General features: G+C 33.6%; 1 protein-coding gene across 4 annotated transcripts in view; it reads left to right on the plus strand.

The window, feature by feature from the left end:
- The first annotated feature begins 1,021 nt into the window (after window positions 1–1,021).
- Window positions 1,022–27,836, plus strand: part of Ppp1r12a (protein phosphatase 1 regulatory subunit 12A) — a 137,612-nt gene continuing 110,797 nt past the window's right edge. For 2 of the 4 annotated variants that reach the window (XM_027920474.3, XM_071609662.1), the window contains exon 1: window positions 1,022–1,475. In XM_027920474.3, coding sequence (XP_027776275.2) covers window positions 1,239–1,475 — 237 coding nt within the window. In that variant the 5' untranslated portion in view covers window positions 1,022–1,238. The remainder of the gene's footprint in view (window positions 1,476–27,836) is intronic. The other 2 variants (XM_071609663.1, XM_071609664.1) reach the window with 1 other exon arrangement.

Below are 27,836 nucleotides of genomic sequence, written 5' to 3' on the forward strand. Positions count from 1 at the left end.
AATATGAATTGTGTGTAGGCGCGCGCGTGTGGTCATACAAGGCAAAGTTAAAAATTCTTTCTTTATGATGAAGATAAATTAGTCTTTTTGAGCACGTGAAGTCATTTTTCCCATTGTATTTTCAGTGCCTACTAAGTCACGGGTTGCCGGGTAGGTATTCAATATATATCAGTTGAACTAATTGCCTTTATTAACACGCCTTTTGAATGTAAACGCAACTGGGTCTTACTCCTCCTTAGAAAGCAGTGGAGCTGGAACCACAAATCCCTTAAAAGGTCAGGACCAGTTAACAAGGCTGAGCTAAGCTCACTGGTAGTGCCACACAGACTTAAAGCATTGAAGGAAGGGGAAGAAGACTTAATATAAGCGTAAAGAGAGAGGAAAACCAAAACAATAACAAATAAGCATAAGAGGAAAGACGTTTCTACAGTGGGTGTTGGCAGGAAGCCACTGCAATTACCGCAGGTAACTTTGTCAATAGGTGGTCATTCGATAACTACCACCAAAGCCGTCAGCAACACAGACCCCACTTTCTTAAACGTGCCTATCAATAATAAGGTGCTCAAGTTCTTCTCAGTTCCTCAGAAAGCGCGACCACAAGCACCTAATTCACGACCTATCTTCTATTCCATTCAAATAACGCAGCCAATAGGAAAATCCTCCGCCCTGAGCAAACGACCCAGCATAGCTGAGACAGCCCCGGAGGCAGGTCTGCCCTTTAGAGCCTTGCAGCCTCACTGCTGGCTTCCGGAACCCTCAGCTGGGCAGGACAACCTTCCTTCCCTGCCTCCTCCCTTCCAGGTTGGCCCCTGCCCCGGCCCCCGCAGCCCGGGCTGCCCGGGCCACACCCGCTTCCCTCCGGTGGCTGGACCGCCCCCGCTGCAGTTCGCGGGAGCGCTCTTCCTGGGGCGGGTCTAGGTCCAGAGCGCATGCGCACTGGCCGAAGGGCGCCTCCCTGCCCGGATCTCGCGAAGTTACGTTAGATTGGCCGCCGGTGACGGGTGGCCGTGCTGGGGGCGGGAGGGTTTCTGTGGTAGGAAGGGAGGTCCGCTCGGTCGGGCACACCGCCCCAGTGCTCTGTGGGATACTGGAAGTCTAGAGTGTCTCCTCCTGGTTCCCAGCCCTCCCCTGGCCTGCACTCATAGAAACAGACACACACCCCCTGACTCCCCGCTCTTCCCTCTCCGCCTCCCCCTCCCCCCCCCTCGCGATAAGAAGACCCGGCGGCAGGAGAGGGGATGAAGATGGCGGACGCGAAGCAGAAGCGGAACGAGCAGCTGAAGCGCTGGATCGGCTCGGAGACGGACCTCGAGCCTCCCGTGGTGAAGCGCCAGAAGACCAAGGTGAAGTTCGACGATGGCGCCGTCTTCCTGGCTGCTTGCTCCAGCGGAGACACGGACGAGGTTCTCAAGCTGCTGCACCGCGGCGCCGACATCAATTACGCCAATGTGGACGGACTCACTGCCCTCCATCAGGTCTGTGCGCCGCGCCGCCTGGTCTTGCGACCCTAAGGGTCCTGGTCGGCCTCACGTCGAGGCCTCCACTCGTCCACGGACCTCCTGAGGCTGGGGGCGGCGGGAGACTCCCAGCTGCGGGTGAGGGGGCGGCTTCCCGAGAGGGAGAGGGCAAGAGGACTAGTGGAGCGAGGGCGCTGGGTTTGAGGCCCCCTTCAGACCGGTTGCTGTTGGAGTTGGGAACCGGGTGATTTCCGGGCCATAGGAGAAAGGGGTTTACGATCCTCTTGGGGCTCCAGAGCCGTTTGTGGACGTGTGTCTGGTGTTTGGGGTCGAGACAGGGAGGGGTGTAGTGGGGTGTGCCGGGGCCCCAGTGTCAGGGATATATGGGAGGGGGGTGCTGAAGAAAGCGACAACAAGGGACATTAGGGACGCTTGGGCAGATGGACGTCTTTGGCTTGTAGGTGGGCATTGGATTTGTTGTACTTTTTAGGGCTTATTACAAATGATGATGATAATAATAGTCATTAGGAGTCCTAAGCTGAGTGCCCTGAGCGAACGATTTCCTGTTTTCTCCTTTATTGCTCTTGGTCACTGGGGAGGGGAAAACGGGGTGTAATTAGCTGATCTGCACTGGCTGAAAGAGGGGGAATTGGATTGTGTAAGGTAAAGAAGCGTTCCCAAAGGGCTTGCCCACCACCGGACCGGAACATATTGAGTCCGGTGCTCGAAGAGTTTGCCGCAGTGTCAGAGATCCTTGAGCCCTAGGTCCTCGGGTGTGCACTGAGGCTAGAAAAAGAATAAACATCGTGCACTCTTCAAAGCCAATTACCAAGCTCTGTTTTTTCTTGGGGGGCGGAGGGGGGGAGAAAGCTGGTCACAAAGTTTTCTCAAAATGGATGCTTTGTGCATGTTAAAGTTTTATAGTAGTCTGATTGGGATCTCTCAATGTTAGCCAAATAAGGAGAAACTATTGGCAATCCAGAGATAATGTTGCTTTGCCTTTAACAGGCCAAAAGCAACACAACCCGTAGAGTTCTGCATAAAAAGCAATTTTTAAGTGATGGTAATAGGTGGCATAACATAGACTTTTTCCATTTTTTTTTTTCTTATTGGACAATTTGGAATGACTAGAAAATCTCTTGGGCTTCAAAGACTTTGGGGCTAATGTCAAACTTGCCTTTATTATATGTGGAAGATCGAAGAGTTATTTTGAGTAATGCTTTAGTAAAAACTTGTTTGAGAGTTCGAAACTTAAGCCTTTATTTCGTGAATATTAACTTGATGCCTTTGTAAAAAAGGTGTGTGGTGGTATTTTCCGTTTTACTGCTTCCTGTTTAAGTGAATGATGACCATTTTAAGTTTTATTTAATCAAATTCTCATATCGAACTTGGCATGTAGCCTTTGTTTACAGAGTTGACTGGATGGATTGAAATGATTGGCAAATTGCAGAACAAATCTGGAGTTCAGAATGTAGCACCCAGAGAAAATATAACATGGTCTTTAGATCTTTCTGTATTCCATTAATTAAGGTTTTCTAATGTGTAGCAAACTTTTTATTAGGCTGAACTTTATTTTAGGCAGTATAACTCTACATTCTAAAAACATAAAAAAAAAAAATCTTTACAAATTTGTTTCCAAGTAAAACATTCACATGTTTTAATATGAAATTGATTTTGAAAGACTTGTTGTATGTATGAGGTCAGGATAATTGGATAATGGTTCATGTCAATATATTAAAATTATGAAACAGAAATTTAAAGTTAACTACTGTTATGGAAGAACCCAATTTTATTGGCTTAGAGGAAGAGGAAAATTTTCTACTATGTTAATATAATACTGGTTTAAATAGTAAGAGGGAATACAGGTAATGGCCTTCTTAGGGTCTCTTAAAAACTCAGTTTTGCACATGTTGCAAAGACTTACCATTGACTCCTTGATTAATTGAATTCTGTGGTTAGTCATTTTGTTGTGATGTAGATACAGTTTTTATTGGGAGTTTTGTAGTTGACATTGCTTAAGCAGAAGTTTCTAAGTATATACCATTTGCATAAACCATTTTTGTAATTTATTTGCTCATTCCATGAACAGTGAGGCCAAAGTCTTGAAAAGATCAAGCAATGCAATTTTTATTATGTTTTCTTAACTTTGATTTCTCATTTATTTTGTACCTTTTTCTCTTTGTAACTGTGAGTGCATAGAGTTTGTTCTGGGCAAATTCAGGATACCAGATAGTGAAAGGTGATTAAAAAAACTTTTTTGTAAAGAGCCACAAAACGATTTTAAGCTTTTAAGAAATCTCTTGAATGCTGCTTGTTTTAAATACTTAATACCAAAATGACCTACTGATTTGTTGAATACTTATTGAATCATTTTCTTAAATTCTCATAAGATCATGGAATACCTGAAATGTTTTTCCTAGATTAATTATTGGTTAGTCTTTTTGAAAATTCACTTACTTTTTAGTTTTTATAGAATATTCTAAATTTCATTGTCAGGAGAATGTTTTGGGAACTTCATAGCCCATAAACATATTTGTTATTCTAATGTTTTCCTTGCATTTAAATATAAGGAGCTTATATTTAAAAGTTTATTAATTGGTTGGATGAGCTGTCTTGATACTTATTTTATAGCTATCTCTTCTTATATAAAAAGTCATTCATATAGTAGAAAGAGTACTGTTTTTAATTAAATTTCTCTCTTGGTCTCCAAAGTAGCCTTCCTTCTCTCTGCCCAACTGGAAAAGAGCACACATCAAGCATATGATATAAATTTCTGATTTTTTTTTAGAACTGAGATCTGGAGTACAATTTCAGTTTAATCACTAAGCAAAAATTGGTTTTTGATTTTAAAGCTGCCTGGTAGAGTTTTACAGTATGTGATTATATTTTAGCATACTTTATAAAGATTTAGATTAATAGGGAATATATAGAATGCCTTTTGCTGATCCTTGCTGGTGTGCATAAAATGCAGGACTGAGATTTCTTCCACAATTTTGAATTTAGCTTTTTTATTTTTCCTTAAATCTTTTTTCTCTGTGCCATGGCTTCCAAGTCAATTTCCAGTTTTCATGTTTCTGCATATCACCAATCCCTCATTTTTCTTCTGATGTATTGGTTTTTAAATGAAATAGTATTAAGTGTTGTGATTTTATATTTAGGTAATAATACAATGAATGCAGGTCCACCAGCTTTGCCACAGAATGACTACTACATTTACATTAACCTTTGGCATTTTTTTAAAACAGTTCTACTTGATCAAGCATAGATTTTCATCTAATTTAGTTTTATAATCTATTCAACATTAGAGATACATATATTTTTCATATCTTTAGACTTCCCTTTTTCCAGTCTGTAAATTTGGTTGTTAGACAGTTTTACATTCTTGTCAGGAATTTTGTTTAATGTTGTATAAATGCAGCCTAAAAAGAAGCATCTTTCCTCACCAACACTGCTCTTCTCATTGATGCCTCTGTTTCTGTTAACGATGTCATTAATCTCTAGGTCAAGTTAAACATTTTAGTTGTTGTTTACTCATGCCTCTTGTCTGCATATATCAGTCAATCTTCTGACTCAGTCTTTTCTTCACAATTACTTTTACATCAGTTCTTTTCCTGCCACCATTATCAACCTACTTCTTTTATTTTTTCCCCTTTATTAATTTTATCCCTAGAGTATGGTAATAACTTTGTTATTTTCTCTTACTGGTTCAATCTAAGGTATATAACACTACCACTGTGATTGTTCACTCCTCTCCTTAAACTTGAATTTAAAGCATTCTCTCATTTGCTTATGCTTGATACATCCTTATTGTTTTGTATTCTTTATTTTATAGAGGTTGGTTAACTTTCATTTGAACTAGATCTTGACACCCCCCCCCCTTTTTTTGCACCACTTGAATATTCTTCCTTTGTTCTTTGCCAGTAAAAATCGTAGTCATTCTTCAAGGTTCAAATCGAATTGCCAACCAGAAGGGCTCTTTCTGTTTTTGAAACTTGTGTAATAGTATGGTAATAGAGAGATTCTCTATTCTGGGGTATGGTCTGCCTATCTTCTGTTATTAAAACACTTCTTACTGAATATTATTTGTAAGAAACTTAAAAGAATAAGTATCTAGTCTTCTACATTTTTGTATTTTGAGAGTTTGGCTCACTAAAAATTTTGTTGAATTGTTTCATATCATAGATATGAGTTGTGAGATACATCTTGAAATCCTTCACATCCAGATGCTTAGTATATTGTTTTGCATATACCAGAACTTGTGTGTTTACAAAATAAATGAAAGACTTTATCTTTAGTATGTATTTTTAATATCTGGAGATTTTTAAAAATTCTAAATATCAGTCTCTTCCTATTAAAAAATCCTAAAGCGGTTTAAATTTTGGTTAAGTTATAAAAAAAATAGTATAACCAATTGAGTCATTAATCAGTTGCTTACTTTATAAGTCTGAACTTGGTCCTAAAGAAGAATTCAAAGTTTAATTAGGCCATAATCTATTTAATAATAATAATAATTATTATTATTATTATTATTATTATTTGTGGTGTTGGGGATTGAACCGAGGGGTGCTCTATCACTGAGCTATTAAAATTTTTGTTTTGAGACACTGCCTTACCAAGTTGACAAGGCTGCCTTTGACTTTGTGATCTTCCTGCCTCAGCCTCCCAAGTTACTAGGATTACAGGCATCTGTTACCATACCAGCCTATTATAATTTTATAATAATGTTTTCCTTTTACTTTTCAATGCAGACTAGCCATTAAGTATTAAGTCCTTTTTGTCTTTAAATACAAATTTTATTAACTTCTAAAGGAGCCATTTGACGCTTCTTCATTGAATAAGTGACTCCACTCTTGTCAGTTAAAGGAATAGTCTTAAGATATAAAGTGTTAAATATTTGGGAAGCAGTTAATTTTGAATTGCTTGTTAGAATATAGTTTAATTGCTGTGTGTAAGATATCAATTTAAAACTAGAAATTTTACTTTATAACTTACCTTTTTGGGGTGGGAAATATTAAGGTCTTAGAAGAACCTTATTGAATCACTTTTAAATAATATGAAATGTGTGCTTAAAGAATGTACAGTAAAATTATTTTCTTTACATAATTGTCTTAGAAAGCTGTGATACTTTATGCTGATGACTCTTCGAAATTTTAGTTGAAATCATCCTAAATGCTTTTGGGGGCAGGGTGTAACTGGGAATTGAACTCAACCACTGAGCCACATCCCCAGCCCTGTTTTGTATTTTATTTAGAGACATGGTCTCACTGAGTTGCTTAGCATTTCGCTGTTGCTGATGCTGGCTTTGAACCAGTGATCCTCTGTCTCAGCCTCATTTGCCACCTCACCCAGCCTAAATGCGTTTTTTTTTTTTTAAAACACAAATTCCTAGCCTTAAATTGTCCCCTCACATCTGACTAACCTTAGCCATGTACTGGGTGTGCAGATAGAGCACCAATGCCTACACTGCTGCTGTTACAATGCCTTCTCTGCAGTTGCTGCCTGTGTGCTTCCTGGCAACAGTTTTGTGGTCTGACTTTGAAGTGTCATAACCAAGCCCATCTTTCCTGTGCCTCAGCTACAGTATGATTTCAAGCTGTGACTGAGCATTTTCTAGTATAGCTTGGTAGAAACACTGGATGGCATAGAGGAAGTTTTTTTCATCATCCATTTGTTATCATGTTTCACAGGTACTATTCACATAAGTACCTGTACTTAAAAATCTACTTAAATGATTTTTTTTTTTTTTTTAAAGATAGGTACTTAAGAAACCTTTTTATTAGAGGGAAGAGAAAAGCATTGTTTTGTTACTATAACATGTTACTCCTTGACACTTCCCAAAGTGATCTCTGTGCCTGCAAAATGTTGCCATCTTTTATTACATTTATTGTATTTCTTTTGAAAATTTGTGGGGTTCCTCAATCCTGTTGAAAAGACAGGGCATAAGCATTTTGATATACTTTTTTGAAGGGCTTGAAGACCTTCACCAGTTGTTTTTTAGTTTGTACTAAGGTGCAATAGCATAACTTATCATAGGGTTTATTGAGGAGAGGTGCTTTTACAAACATTACCTTTTAATTTTCACAGCCTTCTTTTTTTCTTGTTCAAGGTAACTAGCAGAGCTGGGATTCTACTGCAGACTTAGCTCAGAGCCCAAACTTATTCTAGATGTCTCTTTTAAGTCTGAAAAAGAAAGCATTCTTAAATCTTTCAGTCATTACGAAGGTGATTAGTGGTCAGAGGTCTCCCTATACCTTAGCAGAGGTTGAAATGAAAAACAGTTAATTTTTTCCCTCTATTTTGTTTTAACTAAGTTAACACTTGAGACCTTTTGATGGTAGTTGAAAAGCAGTAGTGCACTATCTAAATTAACCTTAGAATTCAAAATTGCCCAAATTTTAGGAACTTCCAAGATTGTTTTTTGATTGATCATTATGTGGAGAGTACTTAGCAGGTTCTTTGGGAAGTTGCAGAGGAAGTTAAAGTACCAATAAAATGCTTCTTATTTCAGGACATAGAGTTTAGTTTTAAAACATTTTCATTTTTTAAAAAATCTTAGTAACAATTTATATTACTACTATAAGTGCTTTTTGTACCCATTCACAGTAAATTTTTTTATACATACATGTACATATTTGATTTGTTTTAGAGGTAAATTCTAGACAAGTTCATATCAGAAATATTTAAAAAAAACCATTTTCATCTTGTCACCACTTTTCAGCTTAATCCCTGCAATTTACTTTCAATACAGAGATTACTGATATTAATAATTAGTACTTGAGACAGTGCATAAAATGCTGATAGTTATTTAAAATGACTTCTGAGTTAGTAAAATGAACATTCTAATATTAATGATGTTTGATTTTAGTTAGGAGACTTATTATATCAAAAGTTATAAGAATTATCCATTCATTGCAAAATTTAGGCAATATAATTCTTAATTTGGAAAAGGTAGTAAAATTTTCTTATTGATAAATATGTGAAATGTGGTTTACTTACTCCCCATCAAATAATTGATTCTCTGAATTTTACATTTCATGAACCAATATATTTTTAAAAATTTTTTCAGTCACCAAAAGAGCATAGCCTTTTTATTTTGGACTATGAGAACATTAAAAACAGTTTGTTCACCTGATAACTGTAGTCATCATTTCATAAAGGAAAAGGGATATTCTGACAACAACAAAAGGATGTCCAAATAGGGGATAGTTGGAACTTATATATCAATCTGTTGATAGATTGATAAGGGATGTTCTGTATGTGTTTTCATGAAATAGGGAGTAACTAAGGGTGAACATATCTGAATATGATTCTCTGCGTCCTCTTTTGGGGTAGGGCATGGTAGAGTACAGGTGGCAAAGATAGATCATCAAGGTGCAAGCAGTGGGGTCCCTGGTCATCTAATCAGGAATAAAAAAGATTTATCTGAAGGGATTCAGGAGATTGGCTTTCTTTAGGAATCATATTATTCCATATTACTACTTCCATAAGACTTTGCACATGTTATTTTCCTCTGAAATTTATTTTCCAGCTTATTTTTATTAAGGTACAGCTTAAAGCCCAAAGTGTGAACTTGCTTGACCACTAGGGCACACAGTGATTCTCTTAGTGTTTAAATCATAGATTTGGCACTTATACACTACCTGTTTTGTTAGTATATCTTATTATAAGACAAAATAGTGAATTCCTTAAGATAGGGACTTTGATTCATTTTTCTTTAAATTCCCTTTGGTATCTACATTTTATTTTAGCTGGTACACCATAAATGTTTATTAACTTAAAAAAGCTGAACATAATGTAATCTTTTGAATAGCAGAGTACATAGAAAACAAAATGATGGCAATTTGGATAAATGTAATAGCACTTAAGAGGATTAAAAATGTTCTAACAAAAAAGCATATGCCAACAATTTACTTTTAGGCAGCCATTATTACAGTCAAAAGTTTATCAGGATTTGCTGAGCCCGGTGGTACATGTCTGTAATCCCAGCAGCTGGGGAGTCTGAGACAAGGGGATCTGGAGTTCAAAACCCGGCCTAAGCAAGTCAGCAAGACCCTGACTCTAAATAAAATACAAAAAAGGGCTGAAAATGTGGCTCAGTGTTTGAGCACCTCTGGGTTCAATCCCTGGTACCAAATAAATAAACAAACAAACAAGAAAAAATTCAATATTTTAGAAATGGAACAAATTGTTGATTACCAATGCAAATAGAACTTTGCTTAGTTTATGTAATTTACTTTAAAATCAATTTCCTTAAACAAATTCTTGGGTGTTTGTTTAGTAGAGGAATGCCTAGCGTAAAAACTTTAGATGCAATGTATATATTTAAGAGATTTTAATCACAGGTTCTTTTCTAAATATTTTCACTATGGATTGTTGTATGCCACTATTTTCTGGCCTCATTAGTATTTTGGTTGTTTATTGTTTTCGTTGTTGTGCTGGTTAACCATATAAAGATAAGCCAGTTCTGTGTTATTGCTCTAAGTACTTGCTTGACTCAAATGCACTTAACATGGGTGGAGACATTCCATGTTGTCATGTGTTATATAGGCATTTCTGAAATGACATTCAATAGAAACCATGAAAAGAAGTATTCCTCAGCTGTCACCTTTTTAGTCTGTTTAAGTACAAGCATTGAGTGTGTGGATATTCTGCCCAGAGGTCCTCACTTAATAACAATCTTTAGTATCATTCATATTGAACTTAAGTTACTTTTTTTGTTAGTTCAGTATGATTTCTAACAAAATCATAAGATTGTAGAAAGTTTGTGTCATTTTCTTTAGTACTACATAATACAAAAGAGATTAAATTTTGTGAGGAGCAAATTGATATCTTCTTCAAGACTAGTAACTATGTGGGAAAGTATGTTTTCGGACTGTTAAAAAATACAAGTGTGTTACCTTTATTTTGTAGTAAACATACTGTATGTGTTTTATTGTCCTCTTGCTTAGAACATTTCTAGAACTTTTTCAGAGCTTCAAGTTAAGAACATTCTTTTGAATATCCTAGTATTGAGAATTTTTTTCTTACAGGGGAGTTTTTTAATTTTGAAAATGATAGTCACTTGGAGTTGCATCTGGAAATAATAGATCATGATAGTATCATAATTAGTATCAGTAATTAAGTGATTTTTCTAAAAAAGTTATTTTTAAAATGTCATAAGGAGATTAGATTTTATTTTAATAACACTTTTTACATTATTTGGACTTAAGTATTCTTCAGAATTTCTTTATGATGAACCATGTGTATTCTTTGTTTGGGTTCTCGATTTTGCATGAGACAACTCAGTGTTATAGCTTGTGATTTGAATTTTTTTTTGTGCGTGTATGTGTTTATGTTTTTTACAAAGGTTTCATTGCTGTGCTTCCCAGATCATGGTACTGCATTTCATTGAGTTATTGTTTTTCTCCAGTACATGTTAATTTGTAGTTTTACTCAAAAGTTTTGAACAAATGACATGTTCAGCAATTTTTGTATCCTCTCCAAGTACACAGAGCAGTCTACATAAAGACTTAACATCAAGGGTTTTCCTTTAAAAATGTGTATTGCTATTTACTCTTTAAACCATTTTTGAACACTAAAATGTCTTTAAATTTCTGATCTGTTTATTTTAATCTTATATATGAAAATGCAGTAAGTAATCATTAAGTCTCAGCACTTTCTACTCTTACATTTATATGATCTTTCTATTTTTTTCTTTAGTTTTACACATAGCTTACTTTTAGGTTTGCTTATTGTGTATATGTATTTTAACCCAAATAAAAATGTTTTTATAGTTTCAAGAAAAATAATTATTTGAATAATTAATGCATCATAGAAAAACATAGAAGAAATTTAATGCGATTCAAATTTTCAAGATTGGAAGTAGCCCCATTTAAAACTCTGGTAAACTTCCTTTTATACGTCTCTGTACAAGTATGTGATTTTCTGTAAATATGGTTGTACCCAGTTTTCTAATGTATGATCTGTTTTTTAAATTATACATCTTTACAAATACTTCTGTGTTACTCAGTATTAATATACATTTATATACATTATAATATTAATATACATTTTACCTTTTAATGGCTACATAGTATTCCTCTGTATATGGAGATACACATCCCCAGATTTATTTTTTTAGTCTTCTGATTATCAACATTTAGTGTATTTTCTAGTTTCTCGTGTTAATGTGAATTTTATCACTATATACAACTTTGCTCACTTATTACATTTTATTCTTGGTATAGTTTCTTATATGTTTTGGTCAAAATAATATGCTGTTTTAATGCTTGTTTATACAAAAGACATTTTCAGTAAAATTTCTATTATGTCACGTAATTTAAGACTAACCTTGAAAGAAAGTATCCCTGCTGATATACAGCTGTTAAATTCATGTGATGATGTCATTCCGATAAGTCACCCATAGGAAAATGTTTTTATTGCTTTATTTCTCTCTCTCTCTCATAAAATTGCATTTTATTCAAAGACGTGGTTGATGAAGAGAAAGGATAAAAAGTTTTTCTTTACAGAAGATTTAGTTCTAAGGTTCTAAGGTTTTGAATTGTGTAAGTTATTAAAATGTTAACATTTGTATTCTTCATTTATATAATGTTATTATTCATTTAAGTTAATGATCAACTCATTCATGCAGTAGTTATACAGTTCATCGTTTACTGTATATTCAGGACTGTACTTATTTCTAAAAACAGGCCCTTCCTTGGAAGTGGCATACAACTTAGTTAAAGCTGCAGTATGAACAAATGATCATAATTTTAGTAAGTGCTAGAGCATAGATACAGGTTGAGATGAAAGTTTTTATTAGGAGGACTTAACCCAAAATGTCAGGAAAGGCAACCCTGAGAAAGCTATGCTAGTTACAGGTAACTTATCCACAGGTGTCTTGAGTCTTTTATGAGCCAGTTTTCTCCTGGTTTGTTTTCATATGAATGCCCCTGTTCAGTTTCCCTTTCTGATCTGTTTTTCTTAAAGGGTCTTATGCCTTTTTTTTTTTTTTAAATAGCATTCATTCCTGTAGTTTCAACAGTTTTCTTTTTATGTGATACATATCTTATTTTTTATATCATCAGTATTCCATTTACTAAGCTAAAATTACAGGATCCTCTTGTTTTTTCGTTCATTTCTTCTACATGATCAGTCTCCCCCATCACAATCACACTTAGATCTAAAAAAGAAATAATTTCAAATCCATAATAGTATCTGTGTATTCATTTAACAAATTTTAAAGGCCTTCTTTGTGTCAGACACTGTTAAGTGCTGGGGGTAAGGTGCATTTTTTTTTTTTTTAAGAGAGAGAGAGAGAGAGAGAGAGAGAGAGAGAGAATTTTATAATAATTATTTTTTTTTAGTTTTCACAGACACAACATCTTTGTTTGTATGTGGTGCTGAGGATCGAACCCGGGCCGCACGCATGCCAGGCGAGCGCGCTACCGCTTGAGCCACATCCCCAGCCCCAAGGTGCATTTTTAAATAAAACAGATACCAAACAGTACTCTTTCGGAGTCTTCAGTAAAATGAAATTACTTATCTGTCATACCAATCAAATCAAAATACAAATCAAAACCAAATGAGATTTCATTTTACATCCTTTAGGATGGCTATAGTAGATAAAATAAATAATAACAAATATTGACTAGCATATGAAGACGTTGGAGCCCTCATACACTGTTAGTCGAAATATAAAATGTGCTAATGTTGGTGGTAATATAAAATATAAATGCCACTTTCAAAATAATCTCATTTCTTCAAAAGGATAAATGTAGATTCACCATGTGACCTAGCAATTTACTCCTAGTTATATATCCAAGAGAATTGGAAATTTAACCCCATAAAAACTTGTGCATTGATTTTCATAACATCATTATTCATGATAGCCTAAAAATGGAAACAGTGCAAACATCTACCCACTGATGAGGAGATAAAGTGGTATACTTTGTCACTGGAATCAGAGTCTATTATTCAGCCATAAGAAGGGATAGAGTACTGATTGTTGCTACAAAGATGAATCTTAAATACGTTTTGCCAAGTTAAAGACCACATATTGTATGATTCCATTTATAGGAAATGTGCAGAATAGGCAAATCTGTGGAGACAAAAAGCAGGTAAATTGGTTGCCAAAGGCTGAGGTGTTGAGGGGATTTGGGAAGTTACATCTAGTGGGTGCAGTGTTTCTTTTTAGGGTGATGAAAATGTTCTAAAATTGTGGCAGTATTTGTACAACTCTGTGACTACACTAAAACCCACTTATAAACTTAGTGGTTATTGTACATGTATTATCTCTCAATAAACTACATATTTTTTAAAAAGTAAAAGAGCTTGAATAATTTTCAGTGTTCCTTACTAAAAAGTGAAGCGCTGGCAGTCCCCCAACTGCAGCCTAAACTTTTTTTTTTTTTTTAGTTACTATAGTTATGGTGGCAAACAGCCTTAACACAGCTTGGGATCTACTAGAATATGAATAAATACCTCCATATTATAAATTATAGCTATAATTTATAATTATAAATTTGTATCAGTTATATGCAGTGATATGTAGTGGGAATAATATAGAGTGCTTGGAAACTCATGAAGATATATCCATCCCCCTAGATTTAGGGAGGGGGAAGGTTTTCTGGATAAAGTTGTTTTGAGTTATTAAGTGATGAGCTTAGAAGTTAAGCAAGGCTGTGAGGGAAGGCAGAGACTATTTCAGAGAGAGAAAATAGCATATGCAAAGATCTGGAGGTGGATATAGAAGTTCTAGGAGATTTTTCCTCAGGTTAACAGAGAGAATTGAATTTTCTCTTAGAAAAATGAACTTTGCTGCAGTGCAGAGGACAAGGCTGGAGGTAGGGAAATAGTTCAGGAATTTGAGTAGTCTTGAGGTAGATGAATGTGACATGAAGTAGCTTGGTGGCAGTCAGAATGGAAAATGTGAATCAGGATATATTTAAGAAATAGAATTGATAGAAATTAGAAGTGGATTGACCTAAAGGAGTAAGACTCAAAGATTGTGCACCTGGCTTCTGGTATGAACAAGACAACTAGGTGAATGGAGAGGCTTTTCACAGTGTACAGTAAATATGGAGAAGCGTATATAAAAACCTCATAGGAGATCAAGATCCATGGTTGTCTTTGTCAGATTTTCAATGAACTACCTAAAAATACATGGAGAATTTTGTTAGTTTTTTTTTTCTACCTTTCAGTTCAGAAGAATTAATTAAAAAGTAAAACCACATTTTTATATTATTTTGTGTGTGGCGAGGTGTGTTGGGGATATGGGGTATGTGCTTTTTAGGGGCATAAACAAAGAGTGGAGCACAGAATTGTTGGAGAGTACTAAAAGTGTTAGTGACAATCTTCAAGTTAGTTATTGCCTGAAACAATGCACAATGAAAATATGGAAGGTGAGAGTGTATTTTCTCAGGGCATGTTGGATTTTTTAGGAATTGTACAATCAATAATCTCTGACTTCCTTCCGTTTCTGAATTTGTTCAGTGCTGTTTTCAGGGAAAATAAATGTAAAATATTACTCATAGGAAAGAAACTCATACCTTGATAAACTTTTGTCATGCCTAATATATCTTTTCTTTTTCTGTGCTTTTCAGAATATTACTGGACTTGCTTGACTATTTGAATGTTTTTTTAAAGTCTCACAGTTAATGAGGAAACTAGCTGTGTAAGGTTGTGAGTTACTTTGATCATCGTTAGACTTGTTTCAGCTTAAATGAAGCAAGAAATGGTTATTATATATTAAACTCTAACTACATAACATGACATCTTTTTCATCCTACATTTGACATTTAAAGCCAATCTTATGTTTGATTGTGTGTGCATTTTGTGTGAAATGAACTGATAGTATGTAAATTGTTCTTTCCAAAACCACTTTATAGTTAACAAAGTAAATTGCAAAAAATGTACCTCTTGTTTGATCCTGTGGGTGGGGAGGGCAGTTATTTGCATAGGACAAAAATCTGGAAAATGACTCCTAACTATTGGGAAGGAAGTACAGATTTTGAATTATGTCATCTTTGAATCTTTTACAACAAGAAGAAAAAATGGTAACTCTGCATAGAGAAAAAAGCCTGAATGGCTACTTCCAATAATGTTTTAAGGATTAAGTATAGGCATATTGGTATAATTAATGAATTTTAGTTTGCTAGTGTTTGGCTACTTAAGGAGGCTGATGTTGGATGGTTAAATGTTTATGTATTATTCTTTCCTTTCCTTTCATCTTTTTCTTTAATGAGAAATTACCCATTGGCTATGTATTGGATACCTTGGGAATTTTTAATTCTGGGTATATATAGTTAGACATATTTTATAGTTTTTGGCAAGTGAACTACAGAAGGTTCAGAGAAGAGGTAAGTATGATTGCCAAAAAGGCATATAATTTTTAGAGGATACAAGGATTTTAGATAATTCCAGTGGGAGAAATATAGAGGAAAGGTCTACAGAAGCAATTTTTATACAGTGAGTTTTCTTGCTTTGTTTTATAGGAATATAAAAGGCATTTGATGATGAATATCCATTTTAAGAATAAACTGAAAATATGGCACCAAATCTCTACAAATCAGGAGAATTAAAGCCTGGAGTTATATGAATTTTGTGAAAATATTTTTAAAGGACTTTTGAAAGATGTAAATTAGAGCAAGACTTGAAAGAAGGAATGATATTTACTTTACATGTATATTTTTGTATGTATATTTAAAATGATCTCATCTACTCTAGATTGGCAAAATTCTAATTCCCATTATGTAATAGATAGTTTTGGAAGAAAGTGTGTGGTCACTAGAGGCCAGTTGAGTTTTTTGAAAACAAATTATGTTGACCACTTTACTTCCTTTTTTGACAAGGTTTGTAAATTTCAATGAGGAAAATGTTAGCATACTATACTGAGTAAGGCTTGATTTAGCAAAGGGTTTGGAAAGACTCTTATTGTCTTTGTAGTTAATATGACAAAAATCTGGCATGTATATTAGCCAGGATTAGGCAGACTAACAACTGAATGAATCAACACACACACACACACACACAATCAGTCATCCTGCTGATTGATTATTCAGTGTCAATCCAGAGGGAAGACTTAAAGTAATGGTCCTTGGTTCTTACTCTTGATGTTATTCTATTTAACATTTTAGTAGATAGCTGTAGAAGCTGAGCAAGAACTTAAAAAAAGTAAAATAGCATATTTTAAATAATAAGATGAAAATATAATGGTAATAACCTAAAATTCTATATTTAAAAATTGATTAAATGTAGTGAGTAGTGATCATCTTTGATAGACTTATGAGGAACAAGTCACTGAAAGTTTGTAATAACAAGCCCAGTGCATGACAACAGTCTAATAATAATTTAAAACCATACTAATTCAATGTAAAGCAAAATCGGTGTTTTTTCTAGATTTAAATAAAATCTATTTCTCTGCATGGTGAGATCACATCTGAGTAATGTGTATAGTTCTCATACTTTAGAATTTGTCTCTTGTTCAGCAGATCTTACATTTACCCACCAGGGAAATGGCTTTGTTTGTGTAACTAAATCAATTCTATAGAGAAAAGCAAATTTTGTGTGTATGTATTCTAAATTCTTTTTATAGAATATTAAACGCATTTATATGCACATAAACATTCTTGAATCTCTTTAAATGCCCTAAGATTTCCCAGAACAACCAGCCCAATGGCATGTTCTTTCCTTTGAGCCCCCTGAAAAACAAAAGAAACCAATTTTCAAAGCTCCCTACTTCTTATCCAGAGTGTTAGTCTGACCACCAGTAGGGAAATGGTAGAAGGATTTTTTTTGTGTGTGCATATTAGTTAGGAATCTGTAAATAAGAAAAGTTCATTTGATGAACCTTAATAAAGTAATTTATTATAACATCATAGAGGCATCTCTTAGAGCCTCGGCTTCTGGAATGAATAAGAACCAGAAGATATATGTAACACAGGAAGTTTTTTAAGTTTCTCATCATTGTTTCTTTGCTTTTTTTTTTTTTTTTTTTTTTTTTTTGTGTGTGTGAGATTGTTGTTGTAGATGGGTACATTACACTGATTTTATAAGGGTGGAACCCAGTGCCTGATGTGTGCTAGGCAAGCGCTCTCTCACTGAGCTACAACCCCAGCCCCTCATCATTGTTTGTAATGATCAACTTTTATTCTTTTTTATAACAAACTAGATTTTCCATTTTTCCAACTCAAAAAAGGGTAAAAATAAGGTAACCAACAATTCCAGAGTTTATATTCTGGTCTAGCTATCTACAGAGATTAATCTCCTTGTTAGTTTTAATTCCAGATTCCCTGGAAAGAGATCATCTTAGGGTTATTATGCATCATCTTAGATTATCAGTGGTGGCTGATGGGGCTGAATCCCTTTTAACAAACTTTACTGAAATCATGTATTCTGATGAGATGAGGAGGGCATAAAGCTAGTAATAACAAGTTCAGTTGTATAAATATACAATCTGTAAACACTGAAATACACAAATATTATGTCTTAAATCAGCAACATTTAGACTTTGTGGCTTCAAGACCTCATGTATACTCTTAAAAATTAAGGACAGCAGTATACAAATTAATACAAGTAACACTGAGGAAATCTGAAAAACTGGATTGCCTTAGTATCAATATCCTGGTTGTCATTATACTGTAATTTTACCATTAGTAAAAACTGGACATAGAGATATCTCTGCATTATTTCTTTCTTCTGCTTTTTTTTTTTTTTTTTTTGGTAGATGGACAGAATGCCTTTATTTTTATATGGTGCTAAGGATCCAACCCAGTGCCTCATGCATACTTAGGCAAGCACTTTGCCACTGAGCTCAGCCCCAGTCCTCTGTATTATTTCTTAGAACTGCATGTGAGCCTATCATTGCCTATTATGTTATTGATATATTATGTTATATCAATAACATAATATTTTTAAATTTTGTCTATTATTTAATATAAATTATTGAGGAACCCCAATACTTTTGTTTATGTTGGCTCTGGGTAGTTAACAAATTAGAAAATAAAACTAAAGAGACTTTTAAACATTTATTTCAAATAATAATAGCTCATTATATTAAAAATAATATGTTTCTGAAAAATAATTTCAGGAAAGGTGTAGTATTGTTTATTTTTTAAAAAATTTCTGTAATGCCTTGCTTAAGACAAATAGAAAACATACATTCCCTGGAAACCCTACTGTATATTTGGGAAAGAATGAGATCATTAACCTTGTAAACTTCCTGAAGAGTCTAAGAGAACAACTTAACTGAAATAAATGAAGAGATATAATATGTTCATGGCTTGTTACTATTGAAAAGATGTCAGTTCTCCTCAGACTTAAGTACAGATTTAACAAGTCCAGCTAAAATACCAGTATGTCTTTATTGTGTGTTTGTGAAAAATGTCACTGATACATAAATGAAAAGGGTCAGGCATAGCTAACTCAGTCTTTTAAGAATAAAAAGTTGAGAGTACTTTCTCTGATGGATAAGACTTAGTCATAAAACCACAATAATTAAGACAGTGTGATATAAGTCCAAAACTAGTCAAGAAATTAGTGTATCAGAGCAAAGTCCAGAACATCTAGTCAGATATGGACACCTAATTTGTCATAAAGGTGACACAGTAGAGAAATAAGGAAAAGACAGTCTTATCAGTAAGTTGACATCAACCAGTTCTATCGAAAATAAAGGTTTATCTTGACCCCCCCCCCCCCCCCGCATACATATACCATGCACAAAAATCAGTTGTAAATGATTATTGATCTAAATGTGAAACACAAATTAATAGCTATTTTAGGAAGGTAGTGTATGAGAATGTCTTTAAAATCTTGGGGTAGGGTTAAGCTTTTTTGTTTTTTTTAAATCTGAATACACACATAATTAACCATAAAGGAAAAGATTGTGTGTGTGTGTGTACACACCTGTTTTAAAACTACAGATAATAAAAATCACAAGGCATATCACAAAAGAAAATATTCAAATGGTAATATACAAAAAATTATATTAAGGGCTGTGGCTGTAGCTCAGTGGTAGAGTACTTGCCTCCCACATGTGAGGCACTGGGTTCGATCCTCAGCACCACATAAAAATAAATAAAGATATTAAAAACTATATATAAAAAGTTATTAAATCTCATTCATCAGACAAGTGCCAGTTAACTTACATTAGGTGCTAGCACACATCCTCTATAATAGCTAAAATTATAGACAATAATACTGGAGAAGATATAGAGAAACTAGAATTCTTATATACTGCTCATTTAAGAAGTGAGATTTCAAATGTATTTAAATATATTAAAAATTTGTCCTTTTTTTTGCCAAGTGTTGGACATATGAAATAACAATGGAAATGTTTACGGATTCATATTTTAAAGCAAAAATTTCACAGGAAGCTATTAACGTTCCTTGTTAAACTGATTCATTTAAAATGTTAAAATTTATATTTGTACATATTCTCATACTGATTAGTTATAGATTTTCGATCAATGTTTGATTAATTTAACATGTTGATGATTTTTATGTGCTAGATGTAGAGCTAGAAGATAGGGAATCAGATTGGCAAATCAAGACAATACCCTATTCTCATTAACTAAAATAGCAGTGCAGGTTATATTCTGTATTTTGAAGGACAGTATAAAATGCTATAAAGGAGCAAAACGCTTAGTTTGGATGGGGTTTCTTTGGAAATGATGGTTCAGGGAAGAACAGAAAAATAAATAGGTTAAGCTTGGTAAAAAGTTGGTGGTAGTGGGAAGAGAGGTAGATTAGATTATTGGCAGAAAGCGGCATATCAGGTACAAAAGGAAAGGATACATAGAAATCCCTTCAGAGGAAGGAGCTAGGCTCATTGGAGAAACTAGAAAGACCACTGTGATTGGAGCACAGTGGATGAGGGAAGTATGATGCAATAAGATATGTATGGAGGTAGGTTGAAGTCCTTGGAGCCCTTGCTAAACCTTTTTTTTTTTTTTTTTAAGTGCATCATAATTTTACATAGTAATTGGGTTCATTTTGATAAAATCATACATGCAAGGAATTTGATTTTAAGCTCTATCCCCACTCTTTTTCTCCTTCCCCTACTCTATTAAACTTCCTTCCTCTGCATATACATAAGAGTGAAATTCCCTTTGGTATCTTTATATATAAATATAATGTGATTTTTGTTAAATTCATTCCATTTATCTTCCTCTTTCCCTTTCTCCCTCCTTCTCATTCGCTTACATCTATTCCACTAATCTTTCCTATATCTTTATGATACTGACCCCCCACCCCTGCCCCACCCCAGCTGCCTTCTTTCCCTTATTTTGCTCTAGCTTCTACATGTGAAAGGAAGCCTTTGACCTTTGATTTTCTGAGTCTTGCTTATTTCACTTAGCATGATTTTCTCCATTTCCATCCATTTACCAGCAAATGCCATGATTTCATTCTTTATGGCTTAGTAGAACTCCATTGTGTGCATATATCACATTTTCATAATCCAGTCATCTATAGATGGTCATCTGGGTTGATTATATAATTTTACTATTGTGAATTGTGTTGCTATGAACATTGAAGTGGCTGTATCACTAAAGTATGCTGATTTTAGATCTTTTGGATAAACACTGAGGAGTGGAATAGCTGGGTCATATGATGGTTCCATTCCTAGTTTTTTGAGTAATCTCTACATTGCTTTCTAGAGTGGTTATTCTAGTTTGCAGTCCCACCAACAGTGTAAAAAGCATACCTTTTCCCTCACATCCTCACCAGCATTTATTGTTATCTGTATTCTTGCTAATTGCCATTATGACTGGAGTTCTGAAATCTTAGTGTAGTTTTGATTTGTATTTTCTTAATTGCTAGGAATGCTGCACATTTTTTTCATATATTTCTTGGGCATTTGTATTTCTTCTTTTGAAAAGTTTGTTCAATTCTTTCATTTGTTGATCAGGCTTTTTTTTTTTTTTTTTTTTACATTGAGATTTTTGAGTTCTTCACGTATTCTGGATATTAGTCCCTTGTCAAAGATGTAGTTGGCAAAAAAAAATGGGAGAAAATTCTCCCATTTTGTAGGCTTTCTCTTCATGCTCTCGTTTTCTTTGCTGCACAGAAGCTTTTAATTTGATGGCATCTCACTTTTGATTCTTGGCTTTATTTCTTAAGGCTTGGGTCTTGTTGAGGAAGTCTGTGCCTGCACGTACATGATGGAGTGTTGACCCTGTTTTCTTCTAGTTTTTGCAAGGTTTCTTGTCTAATTTGTAAGTCTTAGATCTATTTTGATTTGACTTTTGTGCAGGGTGAAAGATAGGGATCTAAATTCATTCTTCTACATGTGGATATCCAGTTTACCCAGCATCATTTATTAAAAAGGCTGTCTTTTCTCCAACATATATTTTTGGCACCTTTGTCAAATATCAGGTGGATGTATATATTTGGGTTTGTTTCAGTGTTTATAGTTTTGTATTTATACAGCTGAATTTATTATTTTTAGTTTTATGACCCCCTCATCTCCTCAGAATACATGATTTTAGTAGTTAAGAGGGATTCAGCCCCAGCAGCCACCACTGAGATGATGCATGAGTAATCCTAAAATGATCAAATTATCCTTTCCCTGGGAATATGAAATTAAAACTAACCACTGTGAAAGTTAGATGGAAATTCCTCAAAAGACTAGGAATGGAACCACTGTATGACCCCAAAATTGCTGTTTGTCCAAAAGAATTAAAAGTTTGTACATTATAGCAATATAGGCATACCCATGTTTATAGCAGTGCAGTTCACAATAGCCAAGTTAAGGACCAGCATAGGTGTCCATCAACTGATGAATACATAAAGGAAATTATTTATACATAAAATTATATATAATTATTTGTATATATACACACATATAAAATAGATATATTTATGCATATAAAACACACACACACACACACACACACACAATGGAATTTTATTCAGCCGTGAAAACCCAAATGTCATTTGCAGAAGAATGGATGGGACTTGAGAATATTGTGTTAAGGGAAATAAACCTGACTCAGAAAGTTAAGGGTTGTATGTTTTCTCTCATATATGGAAGTTAGAGGGAAAAGGGGTGGGGTCCTCATGAAAGTAGAAGGAAAACCATAGAGTAGAAAAAAGGGGATCAACTGGGGCGGAAGAGAGGAGGGATAAGGGAGGTACTGAGGAATGAATTATGTTGTATGCATGTATGAATATGTCACAGTGAGTCCCACTTTTATGTGTCATTATAATGCATCAATACAAATTAATAAAAATTGGATTTTGAATCAATATTTTATAATCTTTGGAATTCTGAGATTAGGTTACGAAGTGATTTGAATTAGAAACTATAGAAAGTTAGATATTGATTTTTTTTCCTATGTCCCCTTTTCAAATCAGTAATATTGACTTTTTTTAGCCACTAGTTAACATTAATTAATTTTTATACTATTACTAACCTTTGAAATTGGAGGGTGGGTATATACATATGTTTTATATGTTCTTATAATGCATTAGCTTTTTTTAGGAGTGAAATTCAAAGAATAGTAAGCTGAATTTAAGGCATTTTAATCTTATTTAGCTCTTACAAGATCAAATACTTTTTTAAAAAACAAAATAATTCATGAGATCGTGGATTTGAAATATACTTTTTAAAGTACATTTTAGTTAGTTATCATAGTTATGTCATCCCATCCTGTTTGAGTATCCTGTTTGAGTATCATCTTCTAGATGAACTTGTACAGGCCCTTTTCTCATCCAGTAAACTTCTTCTCACCTCTCAATGGTAAATTATTCCTCCCCTTTTACTGTGAAATCAGTATGATATTAAGGATGAGCTGAGGTTGGAGTGTAGATTTTTTAATACTCTGCTATTATGCCTCTGGAATACTTAAATCACCACATTCTTTCCCCACAGTATTCCCAGGTATCCATGGGATTGATTATAGGACAATTGATAGGCCAGAACAGATCTGGTAGGTCAGTTATTTCTCAAAGCTGCACCAATGGGGTGTTACGAGAAACTTGCCTGATGCAGCCAGGAAACTCCAAGGTTTAGCTTTTGCTTGCTAACATGCTCTACCAGGACTTACTGTTTATATAGTAGGTTGCATTTGGTATAAGAAATTGAGGACCTTATTGTATATAGTTAGTTTTTATGTTATCAACCATTAATTCTGAATACCTTTACCTGAAACAATTCTAACTGAACATATAATGATTAAAGTATAACAGAATTAGCAGGTCATAAGTCTTTTAAAATATTTTGTCAGAAGACATTGCACACACACAAAGCCTTATTAAATGCTTCTGTTTCATTTTCAGTTCAAGTATATGAGATCATATATCTGCTTTTTTGCTAGCTTCTGCTCTTATATTAAGTCATTTTTTCCATTACTAAAAACTTGTTTGTTTTTATTGGATAATTTGATTCCAAGTTTAGAAATTTTACATTTTACAAGACTGGACAACAAGAAGATAAAAAACGAAAAGACTACAAAAAAAGCAGTTCTTAGTTTCAGCAAAATATTCAAAGGCATTTGACTTTTTAAACAGCTCACTTCCTATTTTGGAATAAAGTAACGCTGGAACTTCGTTTACACATGGTAGTTATACAAACTATACTCTTTGAAGATAGGAAATAATTAAATACATTGCTTTGGATTATCACCCTGTTTTAAAATGTAAATGAATTTTCAGGAAAGATTCTACCATTTAATTACTCTGCTAGACACTAAAATTTAATATTGTTTAAAGAAAGCTTTACATAAAAAAAAAATCAGTTATGAGTTAGTATCCTGACTTTCCAGTTCCACACAGAGACCCATTTTTATGAAGGAATTTTCTTTTAGAAATTTATTTTAGCAAACAATCTGATTCCTCCTCAGGCTTATAATGGATCTCACTTCCTTAAAAATACTATAAACAGCTATTAACTCATATACCCTAGATTATATCAATCTTATAATTTTAAAGAAAGATATATTTTTGTATACAGTAATATCATTGGACTAAATCCCCCATTAGTGAAAGTAGGCAATGGTAGAATGAACTTTCATCTTCCTTTGTAGGTACTTCTCTGCTTATTGATTTCTTATTTTTATCCCCTCCCAAGGAAATATACCATGATTTTTAAATTTTATTTTATTTTTTTTCAACTTGGTGATCTTTTTGTTAGGATCAACAAAATATCTTTGGACATTCAAAAATTTTCCCCAAATTTAAAAGTATTTCTAGAGCTCAATTTTATCTTTTTGGTTGTTTTTGGAAGCCAAAATGTGTTTATTGTAAATTGAAAATAACATCCATGCCAGTATTGCTAGAACTAAGAAAAGGATGTGGCCTGATAGTATGGGGTAATTGGGAAATCTTTCAAAAAACACTTTAATTTTCCTTTTATTCTCTTTCACAAGAACTTTTTGTCTAGGTCGTAGCTGTACTCCTCCCAACCCACCTGTCTTTCATACTAACATGCCCAAGAGACCTTTGAGGGAGTAGAGGCAGAGAAGTAATCATAACTTGCATTGACATATTAATAAAATACTCTGAGAATTTAATTATGCCTGCATGCATAAAAAGTAATGAAAAGCAAGATTTTTTTTTTAATTGTTGCTTGCTAAACATTCAAGTTTTTAGCTTTTTTTTTTTTTTTTAGTTTTAAAGGTTGTACATGTATCTGCCTTACAGAAAACTTGGAAAATAAAAAGGAAAGAAAATGACCATCAGCCTTTTGCCCTAAGTTAATATCAGCATATTTTCTTGCAATTCCCTCTGCTTTGCATTTGGATGTTTGTGTATATTTCTTATAAAACTTTGTGTGTATGTGCGATTTTATACATACTTGTGATTACAGTATACAATTTTTTAATGTCACATAGCTTATTTTATTTTTGTCATTAAATAATATTAACTTAATGATAATTATTTATTTTCTTAATTATTCCAGGCTGTTACTGGATTTTCATTATTCTTAATTTATTCTTTCATTCATTCAACTAGCAATTATTGCATGCTTGCTTTTGCACTAATAGTTTGATGAGTATTTCAATACATAAGAATTTTTTCCATTTAATTAGCATGATTTCCTTTTTAAGAATACTTTGAACTGAACTTTCTGGATTAAAGTGAAGGAATGTTTAAAACCACTCAACTGTGGGCATTACCAAATTGCTCTCTAAAGGTTGCACTGGTCTAATTGCTCACTAGAAATGAAAGTGTTTTACTTTATCCTCACCTGCTCTGTACACATATCACTATCCCCTTTTGGTTAATTACAAAGATGTAGATGATTTTTAGCACTGAACATAATATAAGGAGATTATGTAAATCAAAAAAAAAGTGTGTCAATTCCACAAATTTTATTTTAGTGGTTTCTTCTGCAGAAAATGTTTGATTCAAAATTATAATTAAAAATACATACATGAATTTAGAATGTAGCAAAAATAAAAATATCTCTCTTTATTTGACTTATAACAAATAGATTTAAGACTATAAGAGAAGACAGCTGGAAAGAACACTAGATCTGTGTCAGGCTTGAAATGTGGATGGTATAGGTGTGGAAAATGATTGTTAGGATTGACAGGGAAGATTTGGAATACACAGGTGTACAGTATGATTTTACTTCAGAAAAAAAAAAGGAAAAAAATCCAGAGTAGGATATTTGTACAACTTTTCTTTATGTATCTTAAGCTCTCAGTTATTAGTATGTTATTAAGCTCCAGATTTTAATGGGTTTTTCAATTTTATTTTGCTAGAATGTTTACATAGGATTTAATTATTCAAAGGTTTTTCAAAAGCATACCAAGTAAGAAAATAGTTGCTATGGTAAATCATGAATAGAATTAGTGAAGAAAAATTGTTTTGGTAATATGGCATCTGAAAGAGAGATTATCCAAGCTATGTGTGAATTGATTTACTGTATAAGATGGTAGAGTGGATTTTCAAACATGAATTTCAGTATTTTTTAAGTTTCAGAAATGTTTTTGTATTTACATTTAAATTTTTGTGTGGTCTTGGTATTTGCTTCAAGCAAAGTGAAGATACTTCCATGTGTTTTGAAGAATTAATAGTTCTTTTCTGGGTTTCCTTTTTTGCTTTGCTTCTGTATCTCACACTTCATAAGAGTAGATCATCTTTTGGTCCTTGTACCAGTTAATCTAGGGCTCTTGCCTTTCAAAGAGTTAAATATAGAACAAATGAAATCTGCAGATGCTTTCATGTTTTTAAACAGCCAATCATTTAATAAAATATTATAAATTGGCATGGGTATCTAAGAAAAAAGAGCTAGTAAGATGTTAGAGGGACAAACTTTCTACCACAAATAATGAGCTACTTCATCTGAGTCTTTTCCTTATCAGAGTTTGCGGAATTAGGATAATAATATTCCACAACAGGGTTATCAGGAGGATGAAATGCAATGGTATATGTGAAAGTTATCCAGCATAGCCTTTCCCACCAAAGGGTAAAGTGAACTAATATTCGAGTAATTACTCCATTATAGACCTTTTTTTAGGTGCTGGGGCCTATATTAGAAAGTGTCGTTCTATTTGGTAAAATAAAATGAATTGTCCTGAAATGACATTTAGAATATTTTCTCCAGTAAAGCACTACATATAAATATAATTTTTAAAATTCTAGTCCCACAGAATTGGGAAGGAAAGGGAAAAGTTTTACATATAAAGTTAATTACTTTCTTGTTTGTGGATAATATGAATGGATTTTCAGGGAAAAATAATCTAATGTGGTATGGAGAAGAGGTAGTGTTATTGAATTAGAAGGGGGGAAATGGGTTAGCTGGACAGTAATACTTATGTGGTTTTACATTAATTTTTATTTTTTAAGAGATGTGAAATTATGATTGTTTTTGTATTAAGCATCATTTTCTCAAAGAAGTAATTATAATAATAATAATGAAAGATGGCATGGATGTGAAATATTGATTTATAGTATCAAATTCCAGATTATGATATTGAGATTAATCTAAAAATGTAGCTTTTGCTTGATTGATATTTTAGGTAAAATCAGTTTAAAATGATTTTCTAAGTTAAACCATTTGGAAACAGGATTTATTTGTGTTAATTATAAGTTCAATATCTTTTTAAATTTCTCTGAAAATTAATAACTTTAGTGTTTCTGATAAATGAATACTTGTTGAACTGAATTTTAATTTTAAAATAAAGATCCTCTTTTTTTTTCTCCCAATTTTGGGAATCAAGATTTCAGGAATCTAGCATAAATTTGCTAGGAAAAATCAGTTGTGACTATTAGGTGAAATACTGAATATAAAAGTGATGTTATATAAAATGCAGAATTAATAAAATGACTTAAAAGAGGAAATGTCAGACTTTCATTTTAAGTGTTGGTACTGATAAACACTTGAAGCTCAGGGGAAATAGTGTTTTTTGTTAGAGAACACTTATATAAACTTGATATTGAAATTTTCTT

This window comes from Marmota flaviventris, chromosome 3 (genome assembly GCF_047511675.1).
Source record: "Marmota flaviventris isolate mMarFla1 chromosome 3, mMarFla1.hap1, whole genome shotgun sequence".
Taxonomy (NCBI): Eukaryota; Metazoa; Chordata; class Mammalia; order Rodentia; family Sciuridae; genus Marmota; species Marmota flaviventris.